Source organism: Xenia sp. Carnegie-2017, unplaced genomic scaffold, assembly GCF_021976095.1.
Source record: "Xenia sp. Carnegie-2017 unplaced genomic scaffold, XeniaSp_v1 HiC_scaffold_25, whole genome shotgun sequence".
NCBI classification, from domain to species: domain Eukaryota; kingdom Metazoa; phylum Cnidaria; class Anthozoa; order Malacalcyonacea; family Xeniidae; genus Xenia; species Xenia sp. Carnegie-2017.
The window spans coordinates 299,301-312,994 of NW_025813488.1; the positions used below are offsets into that span (position 1 = coordinate 299,301).

A 13,694-nucleotide genomic window follows, 5' to 3' on the forward strand; every position below is an offset into this window, starting at 1 on the left:
TTAAACTATAAAATTGGTTTAGTATGTACTCTTCTTGATAGAACACGCAAAATTAACAACTCCGTCTGATAGTAACATATCCAACTGATTAAAACTCACACATCTTCAAACACCTTCTCTCCTCACATAACTGCAAATCACAATACACCAACAACTGCTTTACAATTATCGACACTGCCAATTATTCTTCCACCCTCAGAATTAAAGCCTTACACATTAACAAACTTAAAACCCGATCTCATTAAGCAAGTTCACAACTTTAATACCATTTTTAATTTGTAAATACTTTTTTTTCCTTTTAATGTATCGTCTAACTTCCATATGTTAATTAACTGTAAATATTTGTAATGCTGTCCTCATCTCAGTTAACTATAAGTCGTCTATCTCTATTTATATATTTAAGTTTCACATTCTGTACCACATTCATTTGCCCTGATGATAGCATAAGTTTGCCGAAACATGTCTGTAATAAAAAAGTTTGTTTTAAATACTTTCTTCATATCTTCCAATACTGTATCATATTTCATATCAGATATCCCTATCATTCGCACTGAAGATGGCATTCTGTTAATGTCGAAACATGTTTGCTTTTAAAAAAATCATCGTTTTTATTAAGTGTTTTTTAAATTTGTTGCAACTCAGAAATTATATAAATGTTTTTACAAATATATTGTTTTGCACTAAAAAAGCTTGGAACCTTATCTTCTTCGCAGGATGATAACTCTATGTAAAAATTTCGGCAAACTTTTGCTTTAAATTTGAATTATTTGTAAAAAAGCATTCTCTTGCAATACTATTCCATATTGATTTTGTGAAAGTATCTTGCTGGGAAGTCACGAATGCGTAGTGAACAAATACGCCACGATTTTAGCCGAATGGGCCTTCTGATGTCTATTCTATGGCTGCAATCTACTACAAATTCAGCCGTGAGCGAGACCTGTTGAATTAACCCATTGTTGCATGGTGTTGCTCGTGGGCAACAATTATAACGAACACGTTAAAGTGTTAAAGTGCACGAACACGAGCAAACCAAGAATTATATCACTGTACACACAATTAACATCTTTTATGAAATTAGCAAATGAAACTGTCGCCGATTATTTAATACGAGCTGAGACAGCTGCAACAGCCTTAAAGAATGCGGGTGAAATTGTGAGCGATGGATTATTGATAGCTATGGTACGAAAGGGACTTCCAGAATCGTTCAAACCTTTCTCTGTGTTTGTTACCCATAGCGAGACTAAACAATCATTTAGTGAATTTAAGCAAGGGTTACGTAGTTTTGAAGAAAGTGAACGAGCCCGAGACGATCATCGTGGTGAAGATTCGATCTTCAAGTTTGATACCAAGAAATTCAGTCATGATAATCACGGAAAAGAGAAGAAAAAGTATTACTCATGTGGAAAACGGGGACATTTCGCTAGACAGTTCCCAAAAAAAGGAAAACCGAAAAAGATGTGGTGCAAAACATGTCAAAGTTCAACCCACGATGAAAGTATATGTCGAAAGAAGAGAATGAAAGAAAAGACAAAGATGAGGTAAAACTGACATCAAATTTTGGTGAAGAGCATTCCTTTGCATTCCAAGTTAAAGTAGAAGAAAATGTTAAAGATAAGAGATTTCAAGATATGTTATTGGTTGATTGTGGAGCAACATCCCACATTATCACTGACGAATCCAAGTTTACAAGCTTCGACGATGCATTCAAACCCAATTCACATTACATTCAGTTGGCAGATGGCACAAAGTCAAACAATGTGGCACTAAAGTGGGGTAATGTAAGCATACACATAATTGATTCCACAGGGAAATGTACAGCTGTATCTTTGAAGAAAGCACTGTACATGCCTTCCTATCCACAAGTTATATTTTCTGTGCAAGCTGCAACCGAGAAAGGAGCAAGTGTTGAATTCCACCCACAGTCAGCAGAATTAAAGAGCACTGATGGCGCTAAGTTTAACATAGAGAAACATGGTAAACTTTGTCATTTACCCACCATACCTAACAAAGACCACGAAAATGAAGATTCTGTAAACTACACTAGTGATCTAAAGAGCTGCCACGACATACTAGTGTTAGGTTTTGTGATGTAGCCATCTACCTTCTTTAGTATATATTGACTTACACCAACAAATAGAGATATTACAGATAACTGTTATGATCACATTTAATGTTCAACGTCAATGTCTTTGGTCTACGATCTATCGTACAATGGTTAAAGTACTTCTATTTATACAAGATATTACGTATAGATATATTTGTTTCTTTACTAAACATGGTTAATTCCCAATCAACGGAAAGCTATTAGGAACTATAAAAAATATTGTGATTATTGCACATAAGTATCTCTTAAAACAATCATTTAGTTAGTTACACTTGACCTAATTATTTACTAATTACAGGAAGAGTATTAGAGCATATCTTAACAACTAGGACATTGTAACTATGAGGACAAATGGAAGTTGCAACATGTCGCTGATGGTATAAAGATCAGTGGTAGCAGAACTGCCAAACCAGATTGTGAAACTTGTCTTCAGGGAAAGATGACTCAAAGTAGAAATAGAAATCCTGACATTCGATCAAAGAACCCTTTGGAACTTATACACACCGATCTTGCTGGTCCTATAGATCCTGCTTTAAAGGAAGGATTCAAATACGCTATATCCTTTACAGATGATTATTAAGGGGCTGTTTTCGTGTATTTTCTTAAGAAAAAGTGTGACACTACTGAAGCAACAAAGAAATTCCTTTCTGACTCTGCCCCATATGGAAACATTAAGAGAATGAGACTCGACAATGGTGGTGAATTTATCTCCAGTGACTTCAAAACACTGATGCGTAGTAACAGTATCAAGCATGAAACCTCTGCCCCACACTCGCCTCATCAAAATGGCACTGCGGAGCGCCATTGGAGGACACTATTTGATATGGGTAGGTGCTTACTCACAGAATCAAAATTGAATAAGATGCTTTGGCCTTATGCAGTTAAGGCAGCTGCATATATAAGGAATAAATGTTTGAATAACCGCTTAAATCAGACACCGTATTTTGCTCTAACAGGTCGTAAACCAAACTTAGCTAACATGAGGGTATTCGGTAGTGAATGTGTTGCTTATGAGCACTGCAAGCAAAAATTAGATCCTAGGTGTTCAAAAGGAATTTTTGTTGGATTTGACAGCGAAAGTCCAGGGTACTTAGTGTATTTCCCAAAAAGCAATAAGGTTTTAAGGTATAGAATTGTGAAGTTCATCCAGAAGAATGTTTGTGAGCGTCAAACACAGACAACTGAGATAGAAGATTTGGGATTGCCAGTTGAAAGCAAGGGCAGTACAAGGGAGTCAAAATCAATGCATGAAAAAACTCCGAATGTACATGATGCAAATGAGGAGATTGATGTAAGTAAAGGTGAGAGTGAGATTGTAGCATGTGAAGAATCAAATAATAGTTCACGATTAGAAAACAATTTAAGGTACCTGCAACGAGTTAGAAAAGCGCCAGACTACCTGAGTGACCATGCAAAAAGTATTCAAAGTGAGCATGAGCCACCTTTAATGTATACTGATTATTGTTATAAGATCAGCAGATTTCCCCAATCATATGCTGAGGCTATGAACTCCGCCGATGCTAAGCACTAGAAAGCAGCTATGTTAGAAGAAATGAGTTTTCTTAAGAATAACGATTCATTCAGCTTAACCACTTTACTAAAAGGTAGAAAAGCAGTGGGAGGCAAATGGGTATACACCATTAAAGATGTCCCAGGAAAAGCTAAGACATATAAAGCTAGATTTGTTGCAAAGGGGTATAGCCAAGTTAAGGGCATAGATTATTATGGTACCTTTGCACCTACAGCAAGTATGACTACTGTAGTGCTAATGCAAGTGTTAATACATACGAGTGTTAATGCAAGTGGCTGCCCAAAATGATTTGATTTTGCAATAAATGGATGTAAAGACAGCATACTTAAATGCACCCATAGACTGTGAGATATTTATTGAACAAGCAGAAGGTTTTGAAACCTCTTCCTTTAACTCAGAAGAGAAATTAGTTTATAAGTTAAACAAGTCCCTGTATGGTTTAAAGCAATCAGGTCGAAATTGGAATGTTGTATTACATACACATCTCGTAGAGAATGGTTTTACTCAGAGCAAAGTAGATCACTGTCTTTATTTTAAGAGTGTTAATGAAAGCTTAGTGATTATTCTTATTTGGGTCGATGATTTGATCATTGCGGCAAACTGTGAAAAATCTATGTCAGAAACTAAACAACTGTTAATACGTCGATTCCAAATGAAAGATCTTGGTAAACTTTCATACTTTCTTGGTATTAGGTTTGATCAAGGAAGAGGGTATGTTAAGTTTAGTCAGAGAGATTACCTTGTAAGGTTGTTAGAGAGGTTTGGCATGGGTGAATGTAAACCTAGACACACACCATCAGAGCAAAAGATGAAATTTACCGGGAATAGCTTTGAATGTGTAAGGCAATATCGTGAGTTGATTGGTAGTTTGATCTATGCAATGACATGTACACGACCAGACATATGTTGGACGATTACCGCCCTATCTCAATATTTGGCTAAACCACTTAAGGAGCATTGGGTTGCCGCCAAGAATATTCTGCCTTACTTGAAATGTTCGTTAGATTATGAGATATGCTATCGAATGGGATATCAGAATTTGAAGTTGATTGGTTATAGTGATGCTGATTGGGCTAGTTGTGATGTTGATAGAAGAAGTGTTTGTGGATATTGTTTTAGTTTGCCAAAAAAAGGACCTCTAATTTCATGGAAGTCAAAGAAGCAGCAAACTATTGCGTTATCCTCTTGTGAATCAGAATATGTTGCGTTATCACTTGCTGTTCAAGAGGCATTGCATTTGGTCCAGTTGTTGGGCAAACTGATTGAGTTGAGTTAAAATTTACGAAGACAACCAAGGAACAATAGTATTATCTAAGGATCTAGTTAGTAGACAAAGAACAAAGCATATTGATGTAAAATACCATTTCATTCGTTCGAATATTAATGCAGGAAATGTTGTGCTAAATTATTGTCCTACTAATGATATGGTAGCTGACATCTTCACTAAGCCAATTACTTGTAAAAAGTTAATGAACTTCAAAGAATTCATCTTTGGAAAATGAACTAATGACATTTATTATTATTTAAAGGAAAGCTATACTAAAGAACACTTATATAAACATTTATATAAAGTTTTATGTTATGTTGATCACGAAGAAAATCCAAGGAAACTTTATGAAATTGTGAGATCAAGTGGGGCTGTTGGAGTCTGATCTCAAACTTCCTGGACTACTATGTAAATTCTGATTAATTATTCCATGTGCTTCTCTTCCACTACTCTGTAACATGGCGTGTATTAAACTGTTGTTGTATTGAATCCGTGTAATTATCCTCCATCATGTCAAGGGACGCACCGTCAACACTCCAAACTTTATGTCGGCGATCTCAATTGGCTTCAATTATGGCGGCGAAGTCATCGTTCCAGTCTCCTCAGAGTTCACTGTCTATGACATGTAATAAGATATATGCAAGCTTTATGGCAATTAATGAGGAATAAAATTTTCATCATTAAAATTGCGATAACATGTCATCTCTCATCCACACGCGTTGTACTATAAAAGTTCTGCTTCGAATAGTATTTGTGATATTGCATTAGTGTTACTAGTTTGTCGTAAATAGAAACCAAAGTTTCTTCAACTTTGCCTATTAAACCCTTTCTAATACAATGTTGAAAGAACACCATGCATCCTCGACTCCTCGTAATATAATCAATATAATAATAATTATGAAATTTAAATTCAGGGTTCAAGTAATTCGACGTACACGAAAATTTTTTGTTCTGCAGGTTTTCCACACAAAACGGCACTGAATTTTGGTAATAACGAAGGATCGATAACATGCAAAATGACGTAAAACATGATTTTGACCAAATCAGAAGCTGAGCTTCAACTTACCGATGCCTTCAACTTAGTCAAAACTTGCAGGCAATGACGTACAGTTAAAGAGGCTCTTTGTATCAATATTTTGACGTGGCTTCTTCTATGACGCAAGCTATAGTTTGACAAACTTAATGCAATTCCATTAAAGTTATAGAACTTACAGCAACCATGCTAATTTTGTGAGAAATCTATAAAACTTATTTGGCTTAACACGTGCAAATTATAATGGATCATTGAAAGAGAATAAGTAATTTTCTAGATTTTTCAGCTACGTCATGCGTCGTACTTGACGCAGCCTGGATCCGCCTCTGATACCACTATGAGAGAAGTCTGATACAACTATGAGATAACTACAGATAAGTGAAGACCAAGATGGCGGAAGGTTGTGTTTTATTGTCTCGCGACCAATGTAATTTTACTTGTGATATAGACAGAATTTATAGTTTTAAAGCTTCTAAATGTATTGCCCATGATGGAAAGCGATTAAAATGGAAAAATTGTTTTAAAACATTGCAAGATTTTTTCGAAAATAGCCTTGATCAACGAGGCACCGGGAGGTAGTTCAAAGAGGTTTGTTGGTTCAAGCAATGATTTTGCTTGGACTTGGTACTGTGGTAGACAGAATACGTTGATGTTTCAAGGAGAAAGCGGTAATCAACTAAGATATTGTCTAATTCAAATGTGTGTATCTGCAACTTTGGAAGAATTTAAAGCAAATACAAAGGTATGTTGTAGATGTTAACATCGTATTCCTTCCCAAGCCTCAGTCGGAATGACACCTCAATCGCCGAATGTTAACATTAATGAGTATGTCGAAGATATTAAACTTGATATAGAAATTCTTCAAAGCCGAGTCGATGCACTTCAAACCTTGGAAAACACCCAATATTTTCTCCCCGAAGCAAAGGTTCAAATTTTCATAGACAACATAAAGGCATTACAGGTACAAAAGGATAAAAATATCAAACTTGAGTTGGCAATTAAAGAGCTTAGAACGGATGTATTAATGTTAAAAACGGATTTGAAAACAAAAAGACCGACTGAGCTATTGAAACTAGAAACAATAGACATGAATCTAAAATTTGCAAAAATTTTGTTCCATCACAATCGCTTAACTCTCTTCATGATCAACTAGAAATATATCGTGCCAAACACAAAAATAATTACACCAAGGCGAAAAACTGTCCGGTTACCCTACAAAATTATGCTACAATTAATAACAAACAGAATTTAAATGACACGTTCTAATTGAAAATGACTAAATATCGTGAAAAACATCGTTTTAAGTATTTTGCAAATCATGCTGGCATGGAACAACTCCAGATAAACAACTCTGTTACTACTGTCCATCTGGAACAGAAGTCATCAAACCCAGTTGATACAAATTATGATCTCCTTTCTGATCAAGAACAAAATTAAGCTTTATTTACAGCAATTAACACCGAGAAATTAAAAAAACCTATCCTATACCCAACCAGAGGAAAAAACGTTTTGGATCAAGTCTTGACGAATATGCAAGATATGTATAAACCAACATAGCATCTACCACCATTGGGACGTTCTGATCACCAATGCCTTCTCTTAGTGCAATAACAGAAAGAAAAAACACCAACAATTCCCAGAAGGGTAAGACTCTCAACACCTGAAAACTTAAATGTCTTATGCAGAAAACTTATTCGTGAAGATTGGTCGGAAGTCATTAGTGTAAAAGATGTAAATGAAAGAGTAAACGCTTTTACCTCGACGATGCTTAGTATTATGGATGAAACTATTCCTGAAAAAACAGTACGAATGTATACTTCAGATAAACCTTGGATGACAAGCTTTATAAAATCAAAGATCAAAGCCATACAACGTGCTTTCTCTTGTAATAATGAAGCACGTTATGAAAAACTATGTTCTGATGTCTCAAAACTTATAAACAACGTCAAAATTTCATATTACAAACGAAAAGCAAAAAACTTTCGTACGACCAACCCCCCAAAATAGTATAAATCAATCTTCTCAATGTTGGGAATTAATAACGGGAATAATGTAAAAAGAAATGTCTATGATGAAAATGGACTGGAACTAGCTGAAAAATTACAAGTCTTTGCAAAATCTTGGAAAAACCAATTACCCAACTACGAAATTGAAGATAACTGGATCAACCAAACGCTCAAGGATATAAAACCTCCTTTCCATCTATTGGACAGGTCAAGAGCTGTCTACAGCACCTAAATTTAGAAAAGCAACAGGAGATGACAAAATTCCGGCATGGATACTTAAACGTTTTTGCGAAGATCTAGCACCAGTCGTACACAATTTAGTAACCACAAGTATAAAACAATGCAAGTACCCCAGCCAATATAAACATGCACTAATAACTCCAGTTGTTAAAGTGAATAATCCAAGCAATGTTTAAAAAGGACTTCAGACCTATATCTTCCCTTCCTCAAATGGCTAAAGTAATAGACAAACTTCAACTCCGTTTGAATAAATCAGATTTCAAAATAAAGAGTAACCAACATGCCTTTACTCATGGCCGATCTACTGTATCTGCTCTAATATCTATGACACAAAATTGGTATAATGCAACAGATAATTCTCAATTAGGAAGAAAGGGAGTTCACGTATTATTTATAGATTTTCGAAAGGGATTTGACATGGTGAATCACAACATATTACAACAAAAATTAGCATCTATGGAAATTAATAAATCTTTCTGGCAACGGATTTGAAGTTTTTTGACAGGAAGAACGCAAAGAAGTCAACCTACAAGGAGCCATGTCATCCATCCAACCTTGCCTTTTGGACGTGCCACAAGGAGCTGTCATATCACCAGTGCTCTTTAATGTATATATAAATGATTTAGAGGACAGTATTCCTAAAGTAATAGATGCTAATACATGTAAATATGCGGATGATTGCGCTCGGGACCAGATTGTCAAAAGAGGTGAATGCAGTCCCATCTTTGTCGCCAGATGTAATATTGTGAGATTTCTCCCTTGTATTGCTTTGTCATATTACTTTTATACAGATCTTTACTTAATTATAATATACGTAATATGACGTACGAAATACTAATAATTTACATAATAACTACACTACACCTCTCCCCAAACTAATTAAAGATATTTTTCTTGTATTTTGTATCTATAAGTTCGTATATGAAAATATTAATTGTTTCTCTTATAGCCATCTCTAAATTAACTTTCAACTTGTCCGTATCAAATAGGGGCTTTTCTTGTACGCAAAGGATACCGCCGTTCCTTTTCCTTTATACTTTCCTCAATGGGTTCTCCTAGACTTTTTCCATTTTCTATCTTCTTGAAAGATGACGAATTACGAGTAAACAACATTCTATCTTTCTTCGCTGTTACCATTGAACCTTTTCTTTCCACGACTTCACATGGCTTACCATCATAGGGTGTTTGTTGTTTATTGGTGGTCGTATCTTTCTTTACTAACACCATATCACCTACTTTAATCTCACTTGTCTTTACGTTCCTGTTATTGTCTGCATGTAATTTCATCTTCAATTTTGCTCTTTCATCCTGTACTCGAATTCTTTCCTCTTTATCTACATGAAATGGTTCTTCAGGTTAACGTACTTTCATTGGTCGACCGAATAAAGCCATAGATGGAGAAATTTTGGTCGAACTATGAGGTGTGGCACGATAATTACGCAGGAACCTGTGGATTTCTTGCTTCCAATTTTTTCCCTCCATTATCGCAGCCTTTATTGTCTTTTTGATAGTACGCATAAATCTTTCCACTTCCCCGTTGGCTCGTGGCCAATAAGGAGTAACTTTTCTGTGTTTAAATCCCAAATACTTTGAAAATTCGTAAAATTCCTTGCCATTGAATGGCGGTCCATTGTCTGAACGTATCGTATCTGGTATCCCGAACTCCGAAAGAATCTTATCCAAACAGGGTATAACAGTCTTTGCGGACGTTGATCGGATTACTTCTACAATGGGATATCTGGAAAAATCATCATACAAAACAAACAAATATTCACCTGTGCCTCTAGGAGCTACACCAAAGTCCATACTTAGCTCTTTCCAAGGAGATCTTGACAACTCTGACATTTTCAATGGTTCCTTTTCACTGACTGGAGTTGTAATCTGACAGGCTAAACACGATTTAACTTTTCCATTAACTAACTCATCTATACGTGGAAACTATACCTTTTCACGTAATAACGCTTTCGTTTTTGACATTCCCATATGACCTTCATGAGCAATGTTCACTACTTTCTCTCGTAAACTTTCTGGTATGATTATTTGATGTTTTCGTAGAATTATACCCGAAGATATGCAAAGTTCATCTTTAATTTTCTCATATGAACTAAATTCTGCTTGATTTACTCCTACCATCTTTGAACTCTCAAACCATCTACCTGTTTCAATGGCTTGAATTACTGCTCGAAGAGTAATGTCTTCTATTGTAGCTTCTTCCAGATCTTTCCTGCTGATTGTTCTTGGAACCGAGTTCTGTGTAACGTAATTAACAAATTCTTCTGCTACTTTCTCTTGACGGTTGTTTAGTTTCTCATCAGATAAGGGATGACGTGAGAGAAAATCTGCAGGATTTTCAGTTCCAGGTTGAAAACAGATTTCAAAATCATATGGTTGCAATCGCAAAGCCCATCGTTCTAATCTCGCAGATGGCTTTGATGATGGATTTGTGTATATTTTCACCAGCGGCTTGTGATCAGCGACGATGGTGAACTTTCCTCCAAACAAATACAAATGAAAGTGTTCGCAGGCCCATACTATAGCTAAAGCTTCTCTTTCCAAATGAGAATAATTTTTCTCTGTGGTAGTTAGTGATTTACTAGCGTAAGCAATTATTTTTCTTTTTTCTTCTCCATTTTTCCTCTGCGTGACCTTTTTTCTTCTCCCTTTTTCCTCTGCGTGAAAAAATAAATATCCAAAGTAATCGACGAATTACGAAAATGGGCTGATAATAACAGAATGGCCCTGAACCCGAAAAAAACAAAGGATATGTGGATATGCTTTACGGACTCAATACAAGAGCCACCCCCCATATTTATTGTTGAAGAAGAAATAGAAAGAGTTAATAGTTTCAAACTTCTCGGCGTAACATGTCAAAATGATCTTAAATGGAATGAACATGTACACCAAATTACATGCAAGGCAAATAAAAGACTATATCATCTTCGACTTTGTAGGAAGTCTCAATTACATTAAGATGTTGGATTATTAACATATACATCAAAAATAAGACCAGTATTAGAGCATGCATCGGCTGTTTGGGCAATACTTCCACATTTCTTACAGCAAGAAATTGAACGTGTACAAAGAAGAAGTTTAAAAATTGTACAACTAGATAAAAACTACTTGTCCTCTTTGAAAAGCAGACTTGAACTTGCAACTACCCAAGAGATCAAAAGGATTATAGTGTAACTTGATCATCCATACAAATTTTTAGTACCTTATCCCAAAAAAAATTTGCACGAGTTGCGTAAAAGTAAAACTTATAGTATTTTATCCATGACCAAATATCATAAACAATCTTTTATTGCTAGATCTTGTAAATATCTATAATAAATTTAACATGTAATTCTTAGTATAATATGGTAAATATATAGAAAATCAATGTAAATTCATCGTACTTTTTAATCTGAAGATGAATAATAAAAAACCTTTCATATTCAAAACCTTTCATAATTCATATTCATATTCAAATTCCAGAAGGGCAGAACTGTCCAGTTCCACGTTCGAATCCATGGGTTCGAATCCCGTTGAGTCACCTGAATTTTTCAGGTTCATGAGACAATTATTTAAATTGTCCAGCAAAGTGCGAAGATCATATCTTCATTTAATTTCAAACACAGCACTGCATGGAAATATAATTGTTAGAAATTCATCACTTTTTAAAAAAATTATGTACTGTTTTCAAGCAAATTTTGAATCAAACGCTTTGCTCAGACAAAATAGTACAATTTAGGAGAAATTCCTCGAAGTTCATATAGAGGCTAGAGCATCAAATGCAGATGACCAAAAGCATTTATAAATTGCAATTTGCCATATGAACTTTAAAAAAATTTAAAAATAGGCACATAATTTCATGATGGCATTGACAACTTATCACAGTATACTTCCTTCACATGTTACAAAGACATCTGATGCTGATTCCCATTGGAATGACAATGACTTGACAAAGAACGACAATTCATTTAAAGCCCAATTTCATCGCTATTCAAAAAATAGGTACACAGTGTGTACATGTGGGTGGTCTTAATAACAGTTACAGTTAAAGTAACAAACAGTAGTCAGTAGTCCCATTTTACTCTGCAACCTGGTGTTGTTTTAAATAGATTACTGGCTGCAGTTAGCCATTTTAACATTCGCACTAGCTGGCTCATGATTAGAACACTTATTTACGTGAAATACTTCGTAGGCAAATTATTTAATCTAAACCTTGCCATTGGTGCAGGTATTGAAACCAAACCTTGCTATTGTGCAGTTAATGAAATCAAGTCTTATTGCTTTTGTGCGTGCATGACGATCAGTACTTAATTCAGGATTGTTTGTTTTTGTATTATCTTGTTGTTTGTTCAAAGTTTTTCAGTTTTTTTGTTTCATTCATGCTTTCTGCATTTTGCATCCTGTATGAAATTATATTGTCGATATCATATAATTGTTCTGCTTGAAAGTTATCATCCAATTTGATACATTATTCTGAATAGTAAATCAATTATGCCGTGTATTTTTTCTCGTAACCAACAAAGATTCCATTTCGACAGCGATTGTCTATGTACATAAGCATAAAAAGTAGATCGAAATACATGCTTGTTTCTTAAGTCTTGGCGCACACTAGAGCTTTCTGCTCGGCAATATGTCATTCGTGGTAGCGTGCTTAAGGAGGCAGCTCCAGTGTGCGGTTGAATTTTGCGAGTTTTTTGTCATTCGTGACAAGTGGCACAAATATTCAACATGTTGAATATTTTCGCCACGAATAACGATCTCCACTGTGTGTGCGTTGAAAGTAAAAGAGTAAGCTTTGAAAAAAATCAAAAAAGCGCTTGCGTAAAAACTCAACAAACTAAAACATAATGGCGCGCCAAATCGAATTACTTAGCGAAGTCATTTTAGAGGACAAGATCACGGACATATTGCCCGAATAACCTTTTTTCTGATGTAAAAACCATATGTCCAGCCGACAATTCAAAAAAATTAAGTGAAAAACAAATTCCTAACAAACAAGACTTCTTGAGATTACAAAATATGAATCAAGACACGACGCAAAGTGAACTGTAAATTTTCGACTATATTTCAAAGTCATCCTCAGACAGAATGATATTCAAAACCAAACATACACATACATATTTACAGTGCGTGGATTAAATAGTACACTGTTTAATTTCTATTGCTTGACCTTCGTACTTCCGTTATTTAATGGTTTTTACATAAGAAAAACACGGGTATTCGGGCCATATACCCGCGACGATCTACATGTCAGTGAGTGTAATAGTGATAACATGTTTGTAAATGTAGATCGTCAAGGTTGGTATAGTCCTGAGAAGGACTTGTTTTTGTTGTTGTTGGACAACCTTAGTGGTAGTCATCTTCAGAGTTAAAAGATAACGAGTCAAAAGATAACGATACTCCCGGGTTCAAACCATTTACTTTATAGTGATAACATCTCAGTGGTGTACTCTTTATAACGGCCGCTATGACGTCACATGCGCGTGACAGACTGCTCCTTGTAATTATCACAACAAATACAG

General features: G+C 35.3%; 1 protein-coding gene across 1 annotated transcript; it reads left to right on the plus strand.

The window, feature by feature from the left end:
- The first annotated feature begins 960 nt into the window (after window positions 1-960).
- On the plus strand, window positions 961-2,684 carry LOC124453385. The gene is made up of 3 exons (XM_047004203.1): window positions 961-1,495; window positions 1,588-1,974; window positions 2,434-2,684. Exons 1-3 carry the CDS (start codon window positions 961-963, stop codon window positions 2,682-2,684), a joined length of 1,173 nt encoding a protein of 390 aa, XP_046860159.1.
- Window positions 2,685-13,694: the final 11,010 nt, after the last annotated feature.

Bases quoted from the DNA above. Each gene is read 5' to 3' on its own strand.
- LOC124453385 (XM_047004203.1), top strand. From the start codon at position 961: ATGGTGTTGCTCGTGGGCAACAATTATAACGAACACGTTAAAGTGTTA. The intron at 1,496-1,587 runs GTATATGTCGAA...TTGCATTCCAAG, and splicing joins AAGTTCAACCCACGATGAAA to TTAAAGTAGAAGAAAATGTT. The intron at 1,975-2,433 runs GTAAACTTTGTC...CTTAACAACTAG, and splicing joins GTTTAACATAGAGAAACATG to GACATTGTAACTATGAGGAC.